Raw genomic sequence first — 25,811 nt, 5'->3', positions numbered from 1 at the left:
CAGCCCTAAACCTCAGGTTGGTCTCCAGATGGGGCACAGAACAGAGTGCGCCCAGCCAGCCACCATCTCCCCGCCACCCTCCAGAAACTCTGTATTTAAACATGACTCATGCTTGACATTTTCCATTTATAATAACAGTTGTCCAAAGTTGACCCATAATAACCTGTGCTACTTAGGTCAGGGCATCCACTGTATTGTAGAGGTCGATTCAGTAGGGTTTGAGTACACAGAGGTATCATATTGAGTGACATTTGTATTAAGCGATATGTAAGTGGGATCCACAGGGTCTGAGTATTCTTGTAGTGAGGAGGGGAGATGATGGGTGTCCAAAGGATTAATTTTCTCTGGTGTGCAGGCCGGAGTCCAAGTCTCTAATGAGGACCAGGAGGCCTGCAAAACATGAAAAGATGATGTTCAAGAAAATATGCATCCAATTGTACCCTTTTCATGCACAAGACACGGTCAATCGCGAAAATGGATAAATTACAAAAAGGGCCGCATCAGAAGCCTCTGTACCTTTTTAGACTGTAGAATTCTGCTCCTCATAGAATGTTCGGGATTGTATCCACGACAACAATAAACCTTACATATTGATGTGCTGTTGTGTTGCCTTTCTGTTTTTTTAATGGTAGGGTAGATATGTGTTTTCTTTCTTACTAAATGTATTGGAAAGTCATTGTATTTAACGACTTCAAAGTAATTCTCTTAGGATCTAGTGGTCTGCACGCAGGCAACATGCAGACAGCTCAAGATAATTTGATTGACAGTGCTGGATGCCTTGATGGACGTTAGACCCCCTTCAGAAGCATCATTCCTTCCCAGACACGTTACACCCCTGTTCGGTGGCGCTTCGAAACTACACTATTTCCAGAGAAGTCTTCGCTGCGGCATTTAAAAAGTCGTAGTGTGTCCTTTCAGACAACCAAATATGCCTTAGCCAAGGCGCTTTCAAGGCGCCACATTCCGAAAGGGATATTCAAGACTTGGGAACATTCAAAGAGGCTATTTAACAGTCCTAGACATCTAGGAAGATAATCAATTAGCCTACAGCTAGAACAGAGGGAATTAGCGCTAGATCCACCACATAAGCATTTAAGAAGGGGGAAAAAACAGGGGAGGAAGCTAAAGGATATCACTGTGTGAATGGCCATTATGCGTACCTGTCCTTCCCTATAGTCCTTGTGCAATATATGTCCAAGGGACCAGGGCTGTTGATGAGTGTAGTTGCAGGGTTCACTGTATGCTGCAGGTTCAGTCTGTTGAGCCGAGCTGAAGTTATCACTGTATAATGAGAGACACTCTGTCCCATAGTCACTGGGGTTGTCCTCACAGGGCCAGGGTTGTGCACTTGGCTCTGGCACCAGACTTAAGGAAGGTGTGGCAACAGCATCTTGATACCAAGAGTTTGCACATTCCTGTAAGATATCAAAAATGTGTTATTTTACACAAAATCGTATGTTTAATATACCACATAGTAAAGGTGCGTTGTGAAGTTTATCTTATCATATTTTACTGCACGTTACTTTTTTGCAAAGTTATTTAAAGTGGAAATGATGATGATGGCGAGAGCGAGCATGTGTGTTCTTTCTCTGGTTTTGGAACGAAGGATCTCAGCTTACCGATGACAATTTCATTTGACGAGCTCTGCGCTTTTCCAGCAATTCCTTTACCGTGATCTTCACCCGAACACCTTCGTAGACCTTTGGCTTTTCTGTGTCAAGGAAATTAGTATATTTATACATAGGAAAATGGCTTTTCCCGCGGCCTTCTCACTAATGCATTTACGCAGGTGCTGAAGTTTGATAGCCTATCCATTTTACGCAATGTGCTTAGTTTCTTTTTTTGCGCACTTAAATCCGTAATTGGTGAATATGCCGCCAGCCTTATTGTCGACCGAATCTTAACATTAGGCTACACTTCAGTAATTTCCTGCCAATGATCCATTTAAATGAGTTTGAGCATGAGAATAACAACGTCCTCAACTTATTTTATTTCATTTCACTTACTTACTTGCTGATGCTTTTTCAGCCAACCAATACACAGTTATCAAAATATAAAATAACTCACCACCCGACATTTTGCTTGGAGACACAAAACTGAGAAGAATGCAGTGCAAAGCCGATCAGGTAGAGGATTCAGTCAGTGGACAGCGGCAAGGTGCTGGATCAACTCACTCAATTGAAACAAACGAAACACGAGGTAGGACCTCCAAACGTGGCTAAGACGTGAACCAGAAATACAGGTCCGTTGTATTTATTCTGTATTTACTTCTGCGTTTTGTGATTCATATATATACACAGTGTACAACCTTGTCGTCATAACGATTAACAATGATTGTGGGGTATGTATTTGAATATTCAAATATGCATCTCAAAAAGAGAAGCGTTTTTTCCTGGTCTAAGGCGACCTCTATTGTCTCATCCATGTTGTTACAATGCTCCCAAAAGAGGTAGGCCTAATGGTGCATTTTCATACTAGCTTCTTGAATAATGTTTTTAAATGGTTATAAACACACACACACAGAGACAGACAGACAGACAGAGAGTTATAAAACACAGACACATATGTCACAATCAAAGATTTATATCTGTATTTTATCATTTGCACAATTAAATGTTTATATACAGGTCAAACGGAATACAAAGTATATAATTATATTGTATAACAAACCCACATCCACATTCAGCCACATTCTCTGTGGTAGTGACTCTGAAGTGAACTGTACTGTAGCTATCCATTAATGTCCACAACAACATGTCAGTTCGTGTCTCAGTCAGTGTCCATGCGTATCAATAGGCCTTCCTGGGTTCATATGGCAACCAAGAGCCAGTCCCGTCATCCTTGGCCCACGAGGCATCACTGAGGGTGACGGCTACACTGCCAGGGTCCTCTGAGGGCACAGGTGATACCTTGACCCCTGAAGTCTCCCCCGGGGAGGTCAAATATGTGTAACTGGAGGGGTAGCTGGATGAGGGGCTGTACGAGGCACCAGGGTAGTGCACCTCTTCCAGGGGGTGTAGAGAGTAGGGCTGGGAGCCGGACAGGGTGGATCCTCCACTACGGCCAGGTATCAGCCGATAGAGGGAGGGGCTGTCAGTGTCAGGTGAAGCCAGGCCAGAGGTGGCTGTGGTGGGCACTGGGACCTCATCCTGGCTCATTGAGTGTCCGTCAGACTGCTCCCAAGAGTCTCTCTTTTGAGGGAAGACATATGAGAACAGTGAGGGGAAGGTTAAGAGAGCAACACAGATCTACTGTATTCACATAATACTCAGAGGTTGTGATGATAAAACAAATATGAAAGTAATGGAGAAGCATTTGAGGACTGACTGGTGTCTTTTACAACTTAAAGGTCTTACACTTGACTTGACCGTAAAGGGAGACCTTTACGTTTTATAAGACAGCAGCTGAAATGCACTGTGACACACTAAAGGAAGACTCTCTGTCTCTCTGTTATTTTTTAAACTGTCTCCATAGCAGTTAAGGTGAAATGTGTTTGTACCAAGAGGAGATTTGATGATTCCCCAGGGAGAGGTGGTAGCAGATGAGGTAGAGACGAGGTGGGGAAGAGGGATCCTCCGCTGGTAGAGAAGGCTGTGGCACCACGGTAGTCCCCAAATGACTCGGGTGTATAGTAGCTGTCAATATAGGCAGGGTAAGTGGAGGTGTGGTCGAAGGAGAGGGCCTTTCCCCCCAGGGCTGAGCTGTAGGGATCTGAGGAGTACTGTTTAGTGGACGGGCTGAAGTCTGAGTCAGTCAGGTAGGGGGGCCTCCTCATGCTATAGTAACCAGGAAGCATATGGGATCCTGTAGAAAGAGTCTAGAGGTGAAGCTTCCAGTGTAACAGTGGAACCCCCCCCCCCCATAATATATACCATTTAGAAGATACTTTTATCCAAAGAGACTTAAATTACTGTGTGTCCATACATTTTAGTATATGTGATCCCAGCCAGACTTGAACCCATGACCCTGGCGTTGCTAGCGCCATGTTCTTACCAATTGAGCTAAATAGGAGCAGGTATATTTACATATGAACCCCACATACTGTATGCTGTGGTAAAAAGCTTCAGCCATAGTGATTATTACAATAGGCTCCAACAATAGACTCACCTGGCATCTGCACAAAGGCTGCCTGGGAATTACTTGTCCCAGCCTGCTGGTGAGACAGAGACTGATGAGTACTACCTACCACACTGGCACCACTTGTGTGTGTGTGTGTGCGCGCATTATGCAAAACAATGCACTGAACTTGGATCAAGCACAATTCCGGTGAGACAGAGTGAGAGGAAGTAAGCAATGAGCATGAGAGAGAATGGGAGAGACTGAGTGAGACCGAGGGGGAGGGAAGGAGGCGGAATGGAGGGCAGGCAGGCAAATGTTGTGGGTAAAAATTTGAATGTAATTTGCCAATTCGCCATTGGGATGTGCCCTACCCCCTCCAAGTGCCATTTCCCTAGTGAGTACACGTTGCTTGCTCTTTGGGGTTTTAGGCTTGGTTTCTGTATAAACCATTTGTGACATCTGCTGATGTAAAAATGGCTTTATAAATAAATGTGTTTGATGCACAAACTAGTATACTACAGCACAGACAGAATACAGAGCCAATACTGACTGAGAAGACATCACACCTGCAGAGTTGGACTGGTTTATTTAATTATACCATACCTATCTAAACACTTGACTAGTGAAAAATATATGAGTGTTAAATGGACTTGTATTTTCCAATTACTCTGAGTAGCAATGCACGGGCAAAATGACCCCAGTCTATCATTCCGTTTAGAATAAATCAATTGTCCTTCCAGTTAGTCCATTTTATTCAAATCACCACCAAAATTCTCCTTCACACAGGTTTTGTTATTCTTCTCAACTGTTTGGACGGTATGATTACAGGGTAATAGCAGAACTAGGTAAATTCCCTCATGCTCTGCTGCATGAACCATTTGAAATGGTTTCACATAAACTGTCATAAGACGCACATGTGAACCAAGCTTTTCAGGCAGCCAACAATGACCAACCATGTATCTGCATTCTATTTTCATAGAGGTGCGTGAACCAAGCTTTTCAGCCAGCCAACAATGACCAACCATATCTATGAGAATACAAATATATGTCAATTGACAATACATCAGTTTATTTAAACAGTCCCCATTCCCATTGAGAGTTAATGAAAAAGAGTCGAGCTCTTTGTGATCGGTCATCAGACTGACCTGTCCCCAACTGAAAACGAGCAGCCATTTTATGATTTGGTGGTGACTGATGAAAGGAGCTTGTTGTCTTTCCCTGTTTGATCTAGGCCTGGGTTTAGAGATGGCCTAACCTCAGCTTAACTGCCTGGGGCCCAACAATGGCTTGCTTGTCTGAAATGATCTGCTGGGGAGAAGGCTAGTAGCATTGGCAGGTGTGTCTGATTTCAGGATTCTGATAGGTGACCTGCTAGTGCTACCACAGAAAGCCCAGCAGGGATGTAGCCTACTGTCAACCGAAGCCTCTTGGGAGCACACACTTTCACTCTCTCACACACTCTCTCCATGGGTATTTCCTTTGTGTGGTCGGTGGTGGTCACGTTGATTGTTTAATTGAAAGAAAGACGATACAGAATGTAAATAATCTGAGAGGCGACTAGGGAGCGAAAGACCGAAACAGAGAAAATGGATGGGAGCAAAAGAGGACAAGCCTGAAAAGTAAACTCACGTTGAACCTGGGAACACTTGTCTGTCTCTGCCTCTTCTCTGCCAGAAGGTCTTTGACAGTGTGTTTGACCCTGACACCCTGGTACACTCTTTTGGAGTATTCTGCAAAGAAACCACGGGAGAGTCATAACCTGTTTATCCAGAGAATATTAATTCATGATCATTGTTATGATAATGTTATTAAACATTTGACCTGTATGTATTGGTCAATATATTAGTAGCCTACAGGCAGGATATTCTCTCTCTCTCTCTCTCTAGACACATTGTACAATCAAATGAAAAGGAAAATCTGCTCAGTCTAGTAGCTCCAAATGTAATAAGTTTTTCATCAGGGTTTCAAATGAGACAACATGAATATTATGCAAGAGCTGCGGGACAAAATAATACTTTTTTGGCAGCATATTTTCCTCAGGACTGTCAAAAGAAAAGATATGATACAGAAAGTCCCTATTTGAGATATTATATTAACAATGGCTACAACGTGCATTGGCATTGTCCAATCTGATTTCTTTCATCCCTTGTGATGTTCTAGTTTCCATACCATGAGATCATGGGAGAAGTTAGATGGAACCCACCCTGTCATATGATTTAATTTCAGATAAAATAATTTTAGATAATACAGTCTAGGAGATGCAAGATACGCCTAAACAAAATCAAATCAAACTTTATTTGTCTGATGCGCTGAATACAACCTTACTGTGAAGTGCTTACTTACAAATCCTTAACCAACAGTGCAGTTCAAGAAAGAGTTAAGAAAATATTTACCAAATGAAATAATAATAAAAAGTAACACAATTAAATATTAATAACGAAGCTAGATTACAGGGGGTACTTGTACCGAGTCTATGTGCGGGGGTACAGGTTAGTCGAGGTAGGTAGGGGTGAAGTGACTATGCATAGATAATAAACAGCGAGGAGCAGCAGTATAAAAACAAATGGGGGGGTCAATGTAAATAGTTCGGGTGGCCATTTGATTAATTGTTCAGCAGTCTTATAACTGAGGGTAGAAGCTGTTAAGGAGCCTGTTGGTCCTAGATTTGGCGCTCCGGTACCGAATGTCGTGCGGTAGCAGAGAGAACAGTCTATGACTTGGGAGTCTTTGACAATTTTTGGGGCTTTCCTCTGACACAGTCTAGTATATCGGTCCTGGATGGCAGGAAGCTTGGCCCCAGTGATATACTAGGCCGTACATCAATGATATAACAGTGATGTCAGCAGTCATTCTAAGAAATGGTAGGCTATTTCTTGCTACTCAGAAATGTTACAGATCCATAAAAAGTGTTATGGGGAAGAAATTGAGAAATAAATTAAATATTGACATGGAAAATGTCATTTTGATTTATTCAGTTGGCTAACGGTGAGCCCTAGTGGCTTAAACTTCAAAGTTACCAGATACCAGTAATATAATATGCTAAACCTTAAGCAAAATATTTTAAGGCATTGAACAAATGCCATCAGAACACAAAACATACATGTTGTTTTTCCTCAGTTGTAACCTAACATGGCTTCAACGTCAATTAAATCTATAATAAGGACTTAGCCACGCTCTTTTATACGGCCACTAAACATAAACAATTATTGTTTGAAAATGTTTTGCACAAAGGCCTTTCCATGTTGAGATGAAACATGAGAAAATATACTGTACCGTACCCTCCATGAGCGTACCTGCTTCCATCGTGTAGGCCTAGTTATCCACACAAGGATCTTAAAGGGTATTCTCTTAATGTATCCAGGAGTTGAAGTGAACAGTGTTCATGATACCAAACTTCAGCCCCTTACAATCTAACTCTGTGCCAGTCCTATAGAAGTTCAGATGTGATAACCCAGTCATTGAAGTGCCTCTGAGGCAGTCTTTTTGCTTTGTGTAAATGCAAATTATTGGCTGGACGTTTAAAAAAAAATCATTTGCATCATTATTCCAGATTAGACAGAGAGAACCTAGCTTTCCCATCGTACTGATGCAGGGGGATGTGTTTTGGGAATTGTTTTGGTGATGGTGGAGATGATGGTGTTGATGATGAGGAAGAAGATGAGATCGGTAAGAGAAAGAGGAGGGCAACAACTTTTGATGATGAATACTACAACATCATTTTTCTTTTTTTTTAAGCTTTCAGCTTGTTCACCTGTCAAGCTACAGTATATCTCACAAAGCCAACTTGTTCTAGTAGAGGGGGTTTTCCCAGGACTCAAACGGCTGTATGTAGGTAGACCTGATGACCCCACACTGGGTAGGGGATTAAACAGGTGTCCAATATGAATCTCTGGTAAAAGTCCTGTAAAAGTCCTTTATGCATGACTGTAATTCGCTTGTTGTCTTCTAAAATGCATATATATTTTATTTTTTTATTTTTATTTTTTACCCCTTTTTCGTGGTATCCAATTGTTTAGTAGCTACTATCTTGTCTCATCGCTACAACTCCCGTACGGGTTCGGGAGAGACAAAGGTTGAAAGTCATGCACAACCCAACCAAGCCACACTGCTTCTTAACACAGCGCGCATCCAACACGGAAGCCAGACGCATCAATGTGTCGGAGGAAACACCGTGCACCTGGCAACTTTGGTTAGCGTGCACTGCGCCCGGCCCACCACAGGAGTCGCTGGTGCGCGATGAGACAAGGATATCCCTACCGGCCAAGCCCTCCCTAACCCGGACAACGCTAGGCCAATTGTATATCGCCCCACGGTCGCGGCCGGTTGCGACAGAGCCTGGGCGCAAACCCAGAGTCTCTGGTGGCACAGCTGGCACTGCAGTACAGCGCCCTTAACCACTGCGCCACCCGGGAGGCCCAAAATGCATATATTTTATCATTATTATTACCGTACATTTATTTTCTAGGATTTATTAAGATATTTTGGAATTTGTTGACATTGATTGGTAAGGCATGTCAGTGGGTCATGTACAGTAGTAGTGAATTACAGTATATGACACAGGGGTGTTAAACAGGAAAGGGTAGTTATTTTGGAGGGGTTAAATGGGAAAGGGGAATACCTAGTCAGTTGTAGAACTGAATGCCTTCAACTGAAATGTGTCTTCCGCATTTAACCCAACCCCTCTGAATCAGAGAGGTGTCAGGGGCTGCCATAATCGACATCCACATCTTCGGCGCCCGGGGAACAGTGGGTTAACTGCCTTGCTCAGGGGCCAAATTACAGATTTTTAACTTGTCAGCTCGGGGATTCGATCCAACAACTTTTTGGTTATTGGCCCAACACTCTAACCACTAAATTACCTTCCGCCCGACTAACCGCTTTTGTAACCCCCTGCAGGGGATCCTATGTAGAAAGCACCATCTCTTTCCATGGAAATGGCCAGGCTTAGTGAATCATTATAGTTTCAAGCTGCATTTCTGTTTTCATGGGAACATTATAATCAGGCTAACTAACTCCACCCTCTCCTAGAGAGAAACCCCCTGCCCATGCTCTGTGTGTACAGTTTGATAACGCAGTGCCCTCTTTATCTCTCTCTGGCAACACAGAGCTACAAAGGCCAGTGGCCACTGTCTGCTGGTTTGCAGAAGAAGCAAACATTGAACAGACTCAATATCAATGGAGCCTGGGCACCTCAAACTTGTGCATGTTTGTTAATATGATACATGTTTTGTACCCAATTGGGTCATGGTTGATGTGGGGGGTATAGGCCTGTGGGTTACAGATGGCCTGACAGAGTGGAGTACAGCCTCAGGCGCTGGGTGTTCGTTATTGTCTGAGTGGTACATCAACAAGTGCAGTTGCGTTCAGACAGTTAGGTGGGAGTCGTCGATCAGAGATATCATCTCGTTCAAAATAACAGTACAGTATTAATAGCACAACTTGACCTTATCTTTGCTCCAGTTCTTTCCATGGCAGGCAGACAGACAGAGAGACACATGTAGGCACAAGCAACAGTCATTGCAGGACTTGGTCTTCATTGACTTTATTCTATAGACAATTTCTCAGGTCAGTAGGGACAGGCATTGGCTCAGGATGCTTCATGGCAGATCCAATATGGTGGGTGAACAAAGTGGACTTTGACACGCAGCCACCCGCTCCCGGGCAGCTGAGAGGAGGAGGACGGCAGGAGGAGGCGCATGAGGACGTTCACGCTCCTGACCTGTCAGCACTCTTAATTAAATACAGGAAGGAGCACTAACTAGGCCCGCAGGCTCTGTGTGTCGATGGCTATCGAAGCGAGGAGGAAGTGGGCAGAGGGAGCGGAGGCAGTGTGACATGGTCTACACCTACGACAGGCCGGGCAGTCTTTGAGGTTTAAGAGAGGCTGGCTGGCAGCAGAACACAACAGATGAACCTGTGACATCAAACTCTCTTTATAGTTAATTTGATCATGGCTTTGTAGTTTGTCTTTGGGGCACAAAATGACATGGGTTTAAACTAAATGGTTTCAAAAGATGAATAATGAATTGATTCCTTTCTCACCTGGCCGTGGTCTTTGACTTCAAAATGGACTTTGAAGTCTTGAGGAGAGTGGTGATTTGTGTTGTGATGTGGGCTTAGCTCAGGTGTGAGAGAGTGTTGATGGCAGAGAGAAAATGTAGCTTTTTGTGTTTTAGGACCTTTTCTTGTTGCAGTGGAATTTCAACTTCTTATCAAGGAGTAGCAGTGGCTTCAAACATTTTCCCTTCTTCAAAAGAGGGATGTCATCAGAGGGAGAGAGAGAGAGGGATGGTTGTGACTGACATCGTAAAGAGACAAACAACCAGAGGAGAGATCAAAGAGCATCCTAGAGCATAGAATGAGAGAAGGGATGGAGACAGACCAGTTAATCATTTTGGAAAACTGACCAAAAAGTCCCTAACATTGCAGCATCCATCTTTAATTAAGGCCACAACAGCACAGGCATCTGACACTCATTCACATATCAGAACGAGACATCCTCTGATAGTCAATCCACAGGATGTAAAGTATCTGTGTCTTTAGCCTATTTTTTTATCATAAAAACCACATGAAAAAAACTAATTTCAGAAACAAAGGACCCTTATTACTTCTAAAGCCCACATCAATGGATCCCTGATTAAAAAACAGCCTCAATAGACCTACAAAAGGATATTCTCAGTCAATGTCAGTGCCATCTCTTCTCTAGTCTCTTTTAATCAGTGGAGGGTACTGAGAGTACTGTCTGGCCTATAGTGCAGGCTACTGTCTGGCCTTGGTCTTGTAGCAGGTGGGGTACTGTAGACACTGCAGGACTGACACCTGAGGCACACTGGGCCCTGTATCTGTCTGACACTACAAAGGAGCCAACAGGAAATCCCATCCTGACTCCTTCCTGGCTACGGGTGAATCACTGTTCTCTCCTTCCTGGCAATGGGCCAATCACTGCTCAGGATTCAATATACTAAGGCATTCTTATTCGACCTACAGTATATCACCACTAAACTAGATGACCATGGAGATATATTAGTCACAATCAAAAAACCAGCAGGTTAGACGGCTGTAAGAACCATATATTTATGAAACATCAGCTCTTTGACCAACTGGCTCCGAGACAGCTTCTACCCCCAAGCCATAAGACTGCTAAATTGTTCATTAAATGGTTACCCGGACTATCTGTACTCGGTCTATCTTCCACTGACTCTATGCACACTCACACTCCTATATATATACACAGTATATAGACACTCACTCACACACACTACACTGACACTCTCACTCATAGACAAACATTGGCAGTAGAATGGCCCGTACTGAAGAACTCAGTGACTTTCAATGTGGCATCGTCATAGGATACCACCTTTCCAACAAGTCAGTTCGTCAAATTTCTGCCGTGCTAAAGTTGCCCAGTCAACTGTAAGTACTGTTATTGTGAAGTGGAAACATCTAGGAGCAACAACGGCTCAGCCACAAAGTGGTAGGCCACATACTCTCACAGAACGCGATCACAGAGTGCTGAAGCGTGTAAAAATCATCTGTCTTCGTTTGATACACTTACTACCGAGTTCCAAACTGCCTCTGGAAGCAATGTCAGCACAATAACTGTTTGTTGGGAGCTTTATGAAATAGGTTTCCATGGCCGAACAGCCGCACACAAGCCTAAGATCACCATGCACAATGCTAAGCGTCAGCTGAGTGGTGTAAAGCTTGCCGCCATTGGACTCTGGAGCAGTGGAAACGCCTTCTCTGGAGTAAAGAGTCACGCTTCACGATCTGACAGTCAGATGGACTAATCTGGGTTTGGCGGATGCCAGGAGAACGCTACCTGCCCAGATGCATATTGCCAACTGTAAAGTTTGGTGGAGGAGGCATAATGGTCTGGGGCTTTTTTATCATTCGGGCTAGGCCCCTTAGTTCCAGTGAAGGATAGATCTTAACCTTCCAGCAACAATGATATTCTAAGCTTCCAACTTTGTGGCAACAGTTTGGGGAAGGCCCTTTCCTGTTCATCATGACAATGCCCCCTTGCACAAAGCGAGGCCCATACAGAAATGGTTTGTAGAGATCAGTGTGGAAGAACTTGACTGGCCTGCACAGACCCCTGACCTCAACCCCATCGAACGCCTTTGGGATGAATTGTAATGCCGTTTGAGAGCCAGGCCTAATCGCCCAATGTCAGTGCCCGACCTCAGTAATGCTCTTGTGGCTGAATGGAAGGAAGTCTCCACAGCAACTTTTCAAAGACTAGTGGAAAGCCTTCCCAGAGGACTGGAGGCTGTTATAGCAGCAAAGGGACAGTGGCAACACCATATTAATGCCCATGTTTTTCGACAAGCAGGTGTCCACATACTTTTGTTCATGTAGTGTATCTACCTCATACCTCGTGCCCCTGCACATTGATTTGGTACTGGTTCTCCCTGTAAATGGCTCCATTCTTGTGCATTTTATTCCCCTTGTGTTACTATATTTTTCATTTTATTATTATTTTTTAACTCTGCATCGTTGAACAGTTCGTAAGCAAGCATTTCCCGGTAAAGTCTACACCCTTTTTATTCGGCACAAGTGACAAATAACATTTAATTTTATTTGACGATTTACGAGTTGTTCGTTCACTCATTAATTCATTAATTTAGAGCAAGATAAATTATTAGAAAATCGTCATTACTGTCTGTTGGTTGACTAATTTCTATGATGTAAAGACAGTGATAGAGCACATACAGGTACATACAGTAGATGACATCTGCTGATTATGTTCATTGACGGATTTGTTCAGGAAACTCTGCCCCTAAAGGCAATCACTCATCTGCCAAGTTTTTATAGTCAGATGACAACGTGTTGCTATCCTTCCATGATGCTGTGTTGGGGAGCCAAGCTAAGGGCAGATCCTGACAGAATACAATAATGCCTAACAACCTACCTGTTTATCCAAAACAGGTAGATAGGTGTCGTCATCCAACTGAGAATACTGTAGCATCACCTTTTCCCAAAGGTGTGTTACTGTTAGTTACCTGTGTTTCCTCACTTGGGGATGATGTCAGAGGCAACTGTCACCTCACCTGTAGTGGTATTATGTTCGCTTAGTGACCACACCCAACAGTTGAGGAGTCAATACTGCTTACAATAACATTACATTTATCTGTCTGTTTACCGCTGTGTGGGTGATCTGATCAGTACACACTCTGTTGCTATGCTGTTTCATTCATACAGTTGTGTCATCCTATTTATAAATCCTAAGTATAAATAATGTCATGGGATCACTCATGGGCCTTCGGATCTGAGAGATGAGGTAGGGTGACAGGGCAAGATAAATAAACATCGGGTTAAGGAGCTTTAATTTCAGTCAACCTATGTCTCACTGTTGACATTCTGCGTTAAAACCAGTGTAACACCCAAGTTATTGATATACTTACTGTACAAGGTAATGGAGAACTGTAAAATATCCCTCTAGTTCTATTTTACCTTCACTAGGTGTCAGTATTCCCCTTGCTTACAGTAGGCTAAATCTGTCTGACTGTCTCAGATGGTTAAACAGGGAGCCACAAGACCAAGCCACAAGCCACACAGTTTGATATCCGAACCAGGAGGCCACATGCCAAAATCCAATAGTCTTCTGAAATACCTGAGCACAGCCTTTGCTTATGGAACTTTTGAATGAGCCCCATGCATGTTGCTCACGACATATTCTCTGCATCCAGAATCCTGTTGCTTTCCAGGAAACTGCCTGGGATATGTTGACCATACGAGAGAGGATATGGTGGTGGAGCCTGGGAGATGAGGCTCTGTCTGTCTCATCCATTGTGTCTAGATGACGCACACAGGCACGCATGAACACACACACACACAGTCTGGAGTTACAATCAGGAGTCAACCATGACCTCAACCTGCACCGTCAGCCTCCATCACCTCATCTCTTAGGCTTAGGGTTAACCTCAACATCCTCTCATAACAACAAGCTGTAAATTCACTCCATTCTTCTGATTTTATTCTCTCTCTACGCCATCATCTTTCCTCTTCCTCCTCTGATCCTTGATCTCTTCTTTCCTCCCCATTCCCCATTTTCACCCCCAAAGTCGCCAATTATTATTTCAAAAGAAATTGGCAAAACAGTCCTGTATTGTCAATGAATGTTGGTGTTAGGTATTGTGCAGTATACAGTAGATTCTCATTGTTCACTTTCGAGGTTCTGTGATAACTGCTTCCGTTGTTTCTGGGATAGCAATCATTAATAAACATCCAGGGGACCAACAGACGAACGTCACAGCATGAGGAAGTGACTGAGAGGTCAGCCATGGCGCTGGGTTCCTGGAGGAGAGAACCAAGCCAGGAGTAGTCAAGTCTGGTCCTTTCCTTCCCATCATAAATAAGCATAAGTGTTAGCTGCCTTACTGGGCTCTGGACTCCAACTCAGTGACCAGGAGCTAGCTAAACCTGATGACACTACCATCTGTGGACTGCACTCTCTCTCTCTCTCTCTCTCTCTCTCTCTCTCTCTCTCTCTCTCTCTCTCTCTCTCTCTCTCTCCAAGTCTCTTTAAATCCAAGTCTCTTTAAATCCCTTACAATAGCTTTCACAGATAACAAGAACCTACGTTCTATCATTCTCTCCCCATGCCCGGCCCGCTTTTGTCATTCGACTCGGCCGATTTCTTTATTTTAATTTATTTGTCTTATTTTTTCCACACCAAATACAATCACACACGTACAAACAACAATTTACAGACGCACATAACCAACTACTACATCTCCTCTGCCCAGTTCTGCACCTCACTGTAAATAGATTTTTTTTTTATTGTGTCATTGACTGCACGTTTGTTTATCCAATGTGTAACTCTGTGATGTTGTTGTTGTCGCACTGCTTTGCTTTATCTTGGCCAGGTCGCAGTTGTAAATGAGAAATTGTTCTCAACTGGCCTACCTGGTTAAATAAAGGTGAAAAAATGCTTACACCTCCATCACTAGTGCCTGCATTATTGTTTGCCACATGGCTTTAAATTGTACCAATTCGTTTTTCTCGGTCGCCCCCATGCTATTTTAATAATTAATCATTCGATTTTTACATTTTGTTAATGATGGCGGATTAATTGATGTCCATTTTTTTAATATACATTTTTTTTCAAGATGAGTGATGAGAAGAGAATCGTCCAGCTCATGTCATGTCTTGAAATATGCAGACAGACGGATTAAAAGTAACTTTACATTGCAATACTTCTGACAGCCAACTATCTAGCGCCGCCCATAACTTTTGGACTTTGTAGCATTCCCAGAAAGCATTGATTATTGAATCACTGTTAGTTTGAACTTCTTTGGGACTGGGGGGCAGTATTGAGTAGCTTGGATGAACAAGGTGCCCAGAGTAAACTGCCTGCTACTTCGGCCCAAAAGCTAGAATATGCATATAATTAGTAGATTTGGATAGAAAACACTCTGAAGTTTCTAAAACTGTTTGAATGATGTCTTTGAGTATAACATAACTCATATGGCAGGCAAAAACCTGAGAAAAAAATCCAACCAGGAATTGGGAAATCTGAGGTTTGTAGTGATATACAGTGTCTATGGGGTCATATTGCACTTCCTAAGATGTCCACTAGATGTCAACAGTCTTTAAAACATTGTTTCAGGCTTCTACTATGAAGGGGGAGCGAATAAGAGCTGTTTGAATCAGGGGTCTGGCAGAATGCCATGAGCTAAGTCACGTGCGCGGCTGTGAGCGTGAGCTGTGTTCCCTTTCATTTCTAAAGACAAAGGAATTGTCCGGTTGGAATATTATTGAAGATTTATGATAAAAACATCCTAAAGATTGATTCTATACATCGTTTGACATGTTTCTATGAACGTTATTGTAACTTTTTTGACTTTTCGTCTGGACTTAGTGCCCGCGCATTGTGCATTTGGATTACTGGACTAAACGCACAAACAAAAATTAGGTATTTGGACATAAATGATGGACTTTATCGAACAAAACAAACATTTATTGTGGAACTGGGATTCCTGGGAGTGCATTCCGTTGAAGATCGGTAAGGTAAGTGAATATTTATAATGCTATTTCTGAGTTTTGTGACACCTCTCCTTGGTTGGAAAATGGCTGTATGGTTTTCTGTGGCTAGGCGCTGACCTAACATAATTGCATGGTGTGCTTTTACGTAAAACGTAAAATCTGACACAGCGGTTGCATTAAGGATAAGTTTATCTTTAATTGTATGTTTAACACTTGTATCTTTTATCAATGTTTATGATGAGTATTTCTGTAATTTGATGTGGCTCTCTGCACTTTTACCGGATGTTTGTTTGAGACAATGTATTTCTGAACATAACGCACCAATTTCAAACGAGGTTTTTGGACATAAAGATGTACTTTATCGAACAAAACACACATTTATTGTCTAACATGGACTCCTGGGTGTGCCATCCGGTGAAGATCATCAAAGGTTAGTGATTAATTTTAACGCTATTTCTGTCTTTTGTGAAACCTCTCCTTCTTTGGAAAATGAATGTATGGTTTTCTGTGGCCAGGCACTGACCTAACATAATCGCAAGGTGTGCTTTCGCCGTAAAGCCTTTTTGAAATCAGACACTGTGGCTGGATTAACAAGAAGATTATCTTTAAAATGGTGTTTAATACTTGTATGTCTGAGGAATTTTAATTATGAGATTTCTGTGGTTTTGAATTTGGCACCCTGCAATTTCACTGGCTGTTGGTGAGGTGGGATGCTAGCGTCCCACTTAAGACATCTGACTCTAGTGTTGCCCTGTAGAATTTGCGAATTTTGTATAATACATTTTTTGTATAATATATTATATGCAACAGTTTGTACTGGATTAAGCGTACATTTTTGTGAACAGTAATTTCATTACTGTCTTAGAATGGCGTCGGAGGGGATGGCTGCCATTTTACAGGCTCCAAACCAACTGTGCTATTTGGTTAGTTTTTTCCCGCGTTTTTAAAATTATTATGAAACATAATATTGCTGCTACCGTCTCCTATGACCAAAAATATCTTCTGGACATCAGAATATCGATTACTCACTTTCTATAATGAGTCTGACTCAAGAGATATACTGCTTTCTCGGGAATGGGCCCAAATCCCCAGGCAAACTTCATTCATTCATTCATCCTCATTTCTACTAGCATGTCACATGTGCAACCAGATGAAAAAAACTATAGGCCACCTTTACTCCACACACAGAGACGCATACAAATCTGTCACTGGCACTCCATTTGGCAAATCTGACCATAATTCTATACTGCTGATTCCTGTGTGCAAGCAAAAACTAAAGCAGGAAGTACCAGTGACTCGCTCAATACGGAAGTGGTCAGATGACGCGGCTGCTACGCTACAGGACTGTTTTGCTAGCACAGACTGGAATATGTTCCGGGATTCATCCAATAGCATTCCACCTAAGTAATCTGCTTCATCAATAAGTGCATCGACGACGTTATCCCCACAGTGACCGTGCGTACATATTCCAACCAGAAGCCATGGATTACAGGCAACATCCGTATCGAGCTAAAGGCTAGAGCTGCCGCTTTCAAGGAGTGGGACACTAATCCAGAAGCTTATAAGATATCCCTCTACGCCCTCAGTCTAACCATCAAAAAGGGAAAGCGTCAATACAGGATTAAGATTGAATCCTACACCAGCTCTGACACTCGTCGGATATGGCAGGGATTGAAAACTATTATGGACTACAGAGGGAAAGCTAAATGCCTTTTTTATGCTCGCCTAGAGGCAAGCAACACTGAAGCATGCATGAGAGCACCAGCTGTTCCGGACGACTGTGTGATAACGCTCTTGGTAGCCAATGTGAGCAAGACATTTAAACAGGTCAGCATTCACAAAGCCGCAGGGCCAGACTGATTACCAGGACATGTACTCAAAGCATGCGCGGACCAACTGGCAAGTGTCTTCACTGACATTTTCAACCTCTCCCTGACCGAGTCTGTAATGCCTACATGTTTCAAGCAGACCACCATAGTCCTTGTGCCCAAGGAAGCGAAGGTAACCTGCCTAAATGATTACCGCCGGTAGCACTCACGTTGGTAGCCATGAAGTGCTTAGAAAAGGCTGGTCATGGCTCACATCAACACCATTATCCCGGATACCCTAGACCCACTCCAATTCCAATTCCATAAGAATAACAAATAATTAAAGAGCAGCAGTAAATAACAATAGCGGGGCTAGATACAAGGGGTACCGGTAAAGAGTCGATGTGTGGGGGCACCGGTGTCGAGGTAATTGAGGTAATATGTACATGCAGGTAGACTTAGTAAAGTGACTATGCATAGATAATAACAGAGTAGCAGCAGCGTATGAGGGGGGGGGGGGGGGGGGGGAGGCAATGCAAATATTCTGGGTAGCCATTTGATTAGCTGTTTAGGAGTCTTATGGCTTGGGGTTAGAAGCTGTTTAGAAACCTCTTGCCGTGCGGTAGCAGAGAACAGTCTATGACAAGGGTGGCTGGGGTCATTGACAATTTTTAGGGCCTTCCTCTGACACCGCCTGGTTATAGATGTCCTGGATGGCAGGAAGTTTGGCCCCGGTGATGTACTGGGCCGTACGCACTATCCTCTGTAGTGCCTTGCGGTCGGAGGCCAAGCAGTTGCCATACCATGCAGTTGCCATACCATGCAGTGATGCAAGCCATCAGGATTCTCTCGATGGTGCAGCTTTGGGGTGACAGGTAGCCTAGTGGTTAGAGCGTTGGGCCAGTAACCGAAAAGTTGCTGGATTGAATCCTTGAGCTTGCAAGGTAAAAATCTGTAATTCTGCCCCTGAACAAGGCAGTTAACCCAGTAGGCCGCCATTGTAAAGAATAATTTGTTCTTAACTGACTTGCCTAGTTAAGTAAAGGTTAAATCCCAAAACCTTTTGAGGATCTGAGAACCGATGCCAAATCTTTTCAGTCTCTTGAGGGGGAATAGGTTTTGTCATGCCCTCTTCACGACTGTCTTGGTGTGCTTGGACCATGTTAGTTTGTTGGTGATGTAGACGCCAAGGAAATTGAAGCTCTCAACCTGCTCCACTACAGCCCGTTGATTAGAATCGGGGCACTTTTGGTCTTCCTTGTCCTGTAGTCCACAATCATCTCCTTAGTCTTGGTTACGTTGAGGGATAGGTTGTTGTCCTTGCCCCACACGGTCAGGTCTCTGACCTCCCTATAGGTTGTCTCATCGTTGTCAGTGATCAGGCCTACCACTCTTGTCATCAGCAAACTTAATGATGGTGTTGTAGTCGTGAGTGAGTGAACATGAGTGAATAGGGAGTCAGGAGACTGAGCACACACCCCTGAGGGGCCCCCGTGTTGAGGATCAGCGTGGAGGATGTGTTGTTACCTACCCTCACCACCTGTGGGCAGCCCGTCAGGAAGTCCAGGACCAGTTGCAGAGGGAGGTGTTTATTCCCAGGGTCCTTAGCTTAGTGATGAGCTTTGAGGGCACTATGGTGTTGAACGGTGAGCTGTCGTCAATAAATAGCATACTCACATCCTTTTGTTCCTTTTGTCCAGGTGTAAAAGGGCAGTGTGGAGTGCAATAGAGATTGCATCATCTGTGGATCTGTTGGTGCGGTATGGAAATTGGAGTGGGTCTAGGGTTTTTGGGGTAAGGGTGTTGATGTGAGCCATGACCAGCCTTTCAAAACATTTCATGGCTACAGACGTGAAGTGCTACAGGTCGGTAGTCATTTAGGCAGGTTATCTTTAGTGTTTTTGGGCACAGGCACTATGGTGGTCTGCTTGAAACATGTTGGTATTACAGACTCGGACAGGGAGAGGTTGAAAATGTCAGTGAAGACACTTGCCAGTTGGTCAGCGCATACTCGGCGCACACGTCCCGGTAATCCGTCGGGCCCTGCGGCCTTGTGAATGTTGACCTGTTGTTAGATGAATTTAATTATTATGTATTCATTAACCAATTCAATTAAAATACTCAGTCTGTACCCAGTTTTTGTAAGGTTCTGGGGGAAATGAAACAGACGGAGACCAGCCAAAAATAGTCAGTGACGTTTATCCTCGAGAGCTCTGCCTATCATTTCCTGTACATTGGTTTATATACCTCTCATTTCATCATGAATGTACCTCCTCCTCTCAGACAATGACAAAGCTGCTTTTCAATTAAATTCCAACACATACACATTGCTTATCTTCTGCTACCATATGTTGCACAATCTACTGCAGCCCAACGGTTTCTCCCCTCCCTGGTTGAGGACCAGACATATTTCCTGTTGTTAGTTTCACTGTGATCACGGGTTGTCTGTTGACCCTACCACTTGGCCTATGTACCAACATATTATTTTAACAGACGACAGACCACTCTGTGAATCATATTATAACTCTACGACCAATGTATACATTATTTAGTCATATTTGATAAAAACCCTTCACCTGTTTGAAGATCTTACTCACATCGACTGCAGAGAGCATGCTCACATAGTTGTCCGGAACAGCTGATGCTCTCATGCATGTTTCAGTGTAACCTGCCTCAAAGCGAGCATATAATTTATTTAGCCCGTCTGGTAGGCTTGTGTTACTGGCCAGCTCTTGGCTGCTTCCCTTTTTGTAGTCTGTAATAGTTTTCAAGCCCTGCCACATCCGAAGAGTGTCAGAGCTGGTGTAGTACGATAAGCTTCCGGGATAATCAATCAAATGTATTTATAAAGCCCTTCTTACATCAGCTGATGTCACAAAGTGCTGTACAGAAACCCAGCCTAAAACCCCAAGCAGCAAGCAATGCAGGTGTAGAAGCACAGTGGCTAGGAAAAACTCCCTAGAAAGGCCAGAATCTAGGAATAAACCTAGAGAGGAAGCAGGCTATGAGGGGTGGCCAGTACTCTTCTGGCTGTGCCAGGTGTAGATTATAACAGAACATGGCCAAGATGTTCAAATGTTCATAGATGACCATCAGGGCCAAATAATAATAATCACAGTGGTTGTAGAGGGTGCAACAGGTCAGCACCTCAGGAGTAAATGTCAGTTGGCTTTTCAAAGCCGATCATTCAGAGTATCTCTACTGCTCCTACTGTCTCTAGAGAGTTGAAAACAGCAGGTCTGGGACTGGTTGCATGTCCGGTGAAGAGGTCAGGGTTCCATAGCCACAGGCAGAACTGTTGAAACTGGAGCAGCAGCACGGCCAGGTGGACTGGGTACAGCAAGGAGTCATCAGGCCAGGTAGTCCTGAGGCATGGTCCTAGAGCTCAGGTCCTCCGAGAGAGAGAAAGAAAGAGAGAGAGAATTAGAGAGAGCATACTTAAATTCACACAGGACACCGGATAGGATAGGAGAAGTACTCCAGATATAACAAACTGACCCTAGCCCCCGACACACAAACTACTGCAGCATAAATACTGGAGGCTGAGACAGGAGGGGTCAGGAGACACTGTGGCCCCGTCCGATGACACCCCCGGACAGGGCCAAACAGGAAGGATATAACCCCACCCACTTTGCCAAAGCACAGCCCCCACACCACTAGAGGGATATCTTCAACCACCAACTTACCATCCTGAGACAAGGCCGAGTATAGCCCACAAAGATCTCCGCCACGGCACAACCCAAGGGGGTGCGCCAACCCAGACAGGAAGATCACATCAGTGACTCAACCCACTCAAGTGACACACCCCTCTTAGGGACGGTATGAAAGAGCCCTAGTAAGCCAGTGACTCAGCCCCTGTAATAGGGTTAGAGGCAGAGAATCCCAGTGGAAAGAGGGGAACCGGCCAGGCAGAGACAGCAAGGGCGGTTCGTTGCTCCAGAGCCTTTCCGTTCACCTTCACACTCCTGGGCCAGACTACACTCAATCATATGACCCACTGAAGAGATGAGTCTTCAGTAAAGACTTAAAGGTTGAGACCGAGTTTGCGTCTCTCACATGGGTAGGCAGACCATTCCACAAAAATTGAGCTCTATAGGAGAAAGCCCTGCCTCCAGCTGTTTGCTTAGAAATTCTAGGAACAATTAGGAGGCCTGCGTCTTGTGACCGTAGCGTACGTGTAGGTATGTACGGCAGGACCAAATCAGAGAGATAGGTAGGAGCAAGCCCATGTAATGCTTTGTAGGTTAGCAGTAAAACCTTGAAATCAGCCCTTGCCTTGACAGGAAGCCAGTGTAGGGAGGCTAGCACTGGAGTAATATGATAACATTTTTGGGTTCTAGTCAGGATTCTAGCAGCCGTATTTAGCACTAACTGAAGTTTATTTAGTGCTTTATCCGGGTAGCCGGAAAGTAGAGCATTGCAGTAGTCTAACCTAGAAGTGACAAAAGCATGGATTAATTTTTCTGCATCATTTTTGGACAGAAAGTTTCTGATTTTTGCAATGTTACGTAGATGGAAAAAAGCTGTCCTTGAAACAGTCTTGATATGTTCTTCAAAAGAGAGATCAGGGTCCAGAGTAACGCCGAGGTCCTTCACAGTTTTATTTGAGACGACTGTACAACCTTTAAGATTAATTGTCAGATTCAACAGAATATCTCTTTTTGATTCTTGGGACCTAGAACAAGCATCTCTGTTTTGTCCGAGTTTAAAAGTAGAAAGTTTGCAGCCATCCACTTCCTTATGTCTGAAACACATGCTTCTAGCGAGGGCAATTTTGGGGCTTCACCATGTTTCATTGAAATGTACAGCTGTGTGTCATCCGCATAGCAGTGAAAGTTAACATTATGTTTTTGAATGACATCCCCAAGAGATGTCAAATTCAATCTAAAAACTCCAGATTTTCCCTTGGATATACAATGAAATCAATGTGTATTTTTCACCATGTAAGGTTCAATTCAAAATTAGGAAATGGCCTCCTTGGTCCCGGTGCTGGGATATATGGGGAAATGTTGTATTCTTATTTATCAGGATGCCTACACTTATGCTGTTACTACAGTAGGTGGTAGTGTAACAGTATTACTTTAGTCCGTCCCCTCGCCCATACCCGGGCTCGAACCAGGGACCCTCTGCACACATCAACAACTGACACCCACGAAGCATCGTTACCCATTGCTCCACAAAAGCCGCAGCCCTTGCAGAGCAAGGGGAACCACTACTTCAAGGTCTCAGAGCAAGTGACGTCAACGATTGAAACGCTAATAGCGCGCACCACCGCTAACTGGCTAGCCATTTCACATCCGTTACACTAGCATGGGCCTCTCCAACACAGCTCCTCTTTAAATGTTACATTTCTCCTTTTTTAATGTAACTCTTGCAAGAAAACCACCTCTGCTGACAATCTCTAAGTGTTAGTGAACCATATGCTTTTTTTCCCATCATGGAGCCAGTGCACATTCCATGTGATACATTGGATTTTGTTGGTCTTTACTTGTATAGAATCAAAGTTAACCTTATCATTGAAGAACCAAGGAAAACATTTTAGCAGACATGACATATGAGGGTGGTGGGCATTCCATAGAATGGGAGGTTCGTAGTATAAATACATAGTTACTGTATACATGACATATACAGCACGTGGGCTGAGCAGACATTTAACAAAAAAAATTACCTTTTTGTACTGGAGGTGCTATGCCTTATTAGGACATTTTAGTGCCGACTTCTTAAGTACCCCAAAAAATGTGAATACATACATTGTACATACATTTGAAGAATGACTGCCACTTAAGTACTGTGGTTGGTTTGTATTACCTTATCAATTAAAGTATAGTGGCTGTTGGGTGTCTACTTGGGGCGAGTGGGTCCTCTGAGAGATTGAAATGGGATGAGTGGAGGACCCAATTTTAAAAAACTGGACATTATGGTCATAAATGTTTGTCTGTAAAGAGAAAAAGTATGTGGGCAAATCTGACCCACAGATTGACCCCTGTTAATCGTGCATGTGTGTAAAATCACTCTACTAGGGTTTTTATGCAACGTTATTGTACGGGTGTTCCAACTTCAGCCTCTGTTAAAATGCCATAAATATGTGGTTAAGATATACTGAGACGAACCAAAGTAATGACTATCTAGCTCTTTGATATGGCTTCAGTTGCCATCTGTCTCCTATTTACTGTCATTAGAAATAATGTTCAAATACCTTGAGGCTGTATAAAAGCCTTTCCAATAAAAGGTAACTGGACTGACCTGGTCTGCATATGACTGTCACTCTGAGGCCTTGGACTCTGTGTTCTTTCTACCTGACTGCAGCAGAAAAATTTAACAGTCAGTGAACCCTGGGAAGGAACGCCCTCAGTTTATACAGACAGCCATTTTTATGTGTCTATACTCGAACAGACTGACGGGGAGAATGGAAGGGCTGATATGGAGGATATTAGGCTCATTGAGAGGACAGGGGAGTGAATTGTTCTTCCCGCTGCCTAGCCCACCAACGCCAGCCTCATGCAGCCACACTGCGGAGGGGAGATGGTGGCTGTTTGTGTGTGTGCACATGTTCTGTGCTATATGCCACTCATGTCATACATTTCTAAGCTGCATCTGTATCCAAACACTTAGAAAATGTAATAAGAAGGGAAAAAAGCTGCTGACTGGAATCTTCCTCTGCTCTGCCCACTCAGCCAGGAAATGATGGGATGATGCTCTCCTCTCCACCATCTGTCTCTCTGTCTGTCCCAGAGCAGCTGCCATGGTAACAAACATTTCCTTGGAAGCCAGAGGCTGGAGAAATGCTAGGGCTTTTTACGTCCAAGACTTTGGATCGTGCTGCATGGTGACATTCTTTTATCAGATCAGAGACAGAACTTGGCTATTTTCTGCTGCTGCAGTGGCTCGGCTACTGAGGCAGTGCTTTTGGAGAACTTCTCCCAGTTGTGTCTGGTCATTCAAGGTAGGCCGTCAATATAAACAATTATTTGTTCTTAACTGAGTTGCCTAGTTAAATAAAGGTTTTAAAAAAAGACTCATGACCTAAATTCCTTGCCATGATTGGTCTTGTCCAGCGGTGTAGTGGTGCCTGGAAAAGTGGGTATACAAACATTTTGCCTTACTGTCTGCCCAGAGAAGGAAAGGCACCCCGTGTGATAAATTATGACACACAGTGCATTTGGAAAGTATTCAGACCACTTGACTTTTTCCAAATGTTGTTACGTTACAGCCTTACTCAAAAATGGAGTTAAAAAAAAATTCCCCTGACCAATCTTCACACAATACACCATAATGACTAAGCCAAAACAGGTTTTTAGAATTTACATAAGTATTCAGACCCTTTGCTATGAGACTCGAAATTGAGCTCAGATGCATTCTGTTTCCATTGATCATCCTTGAGATGTTTCTACTTGATTGGAGTCCACCTGTGGTAAATTACATTGATTGGATATGATTTGGAAAGGCACACACCTGTCTATACAAGGTCCCACAGTGCATGTCATAGCAAAAACCAAGCCATGCGGTTAAAGGAATTGTCCGAGACAGGATTGTGTTCAGACACAGACCTGGGGAAGGGTACCAAAACATTTCTGCAGCATTGAAGGTCCCCTAGAACACAGTGGCCTCCATCATTCTTAAATGGAAGAAGTTTGGAACCACCAAGACTCTTCCTAGAGCTGGCCGCCTGGCCAAACTGAGCAATTGGGGGAGAAGGGCCTTGGCCAGGGAAGTGACCAAGAATCTGATGGTCACTCTAACAGAGCTCCAGAGTTCCTCTGTGCAGATGAGAGAACCTTCCAGGAGGACAACCATCTCTGCAGCACTCCACCAATCAGGCCTTTATGGTAGAGTGGACAGATGAAAGCCACTCCTCAGTAAAATGCACATGATAGCCTGCTTAGAGTTTGCCAAAAGGCACCTAAAGGACTCTCAGACCAAGAAAAACAAGATTCTCTTGTCTGATGAAACAAA

The 25,811-nt window shown here is 43.6% G+C and overlaps 2 protein-coding genes across 2 annotated transcripts; both read right to left on the bottom strand.

Annotated features, from left to right (window-relative positions):
• Positions 1–177: 177 nt before the first annotated feature.
• LOC139419260 (POU Class 2 homeobox-associating factor 3-like) lies at positions 178–2,211 on the bottom strand. Its single transcript, XM_071169214.1, has 4 exons — positions 2,068–2,211; positions 1,620–1,711; positions 1,161–1,415; positions 178–390 (listed from the first exon to the last, which is right to left on the bottom strand). The coding sequence occupies exons 1-4, from the start codon at positions 2,075–2,077 to the stop codon at positions 178–180; spliced, it is 570 nt and encodes a 189-aa protein (XP_071025315.1). The 5' UTR covers positions 2,078–2,211.
• Positions 2,212–2,752: 541 nt separating this feature from the next.
• On the bottom strand, positions 2,753–4,144 carry LOC139419635 (POU class 2 homeobox associating-factor 2). The gene is made up of 3 exons (XM_071169618.1): positions 4,108–4,144; positions 3,500–3,804; positions 2,753–3,191 (listed from the first exon to the last, which is right to left on the bottom strand). Exons 1-3 carry the CDS (start codon positions 4,112–4,114, stop codon positions 2,790–2,792), a joined length of 714 nt encoding a protein of 237 aa, XP_071025719.1. The 5' UTR covers positions 4,115–4,144; the 3' UTR covers positions 2,753–2,789.
• Positions 4,145–25,811: the final 21,667 nt, after the last annotated feature.

The sequence above is a fragment of the Oncorhynchus clarkii genome, chromosome 10 (assembly GCF_045791955.1).
Source record: "Oncorhynchus clarkii lewisi isolate Uvic-CL-2024 chromosome 10, UVic_Ocla_1.0, whole genome shotgun sequence".
In the NCBI taxonomy this organism is placed as follows: Eukaryota; Metazoa; Chordata; class Actinopteri; order Salmoniformes; family Salmonidae; genus Oncorhynchus; species Oncorhynchus clarkii.
Note: the sequence above shows the minus strand (reverse complement) of the source record. Positions and strands in the feature narration are given on the sequence as shown.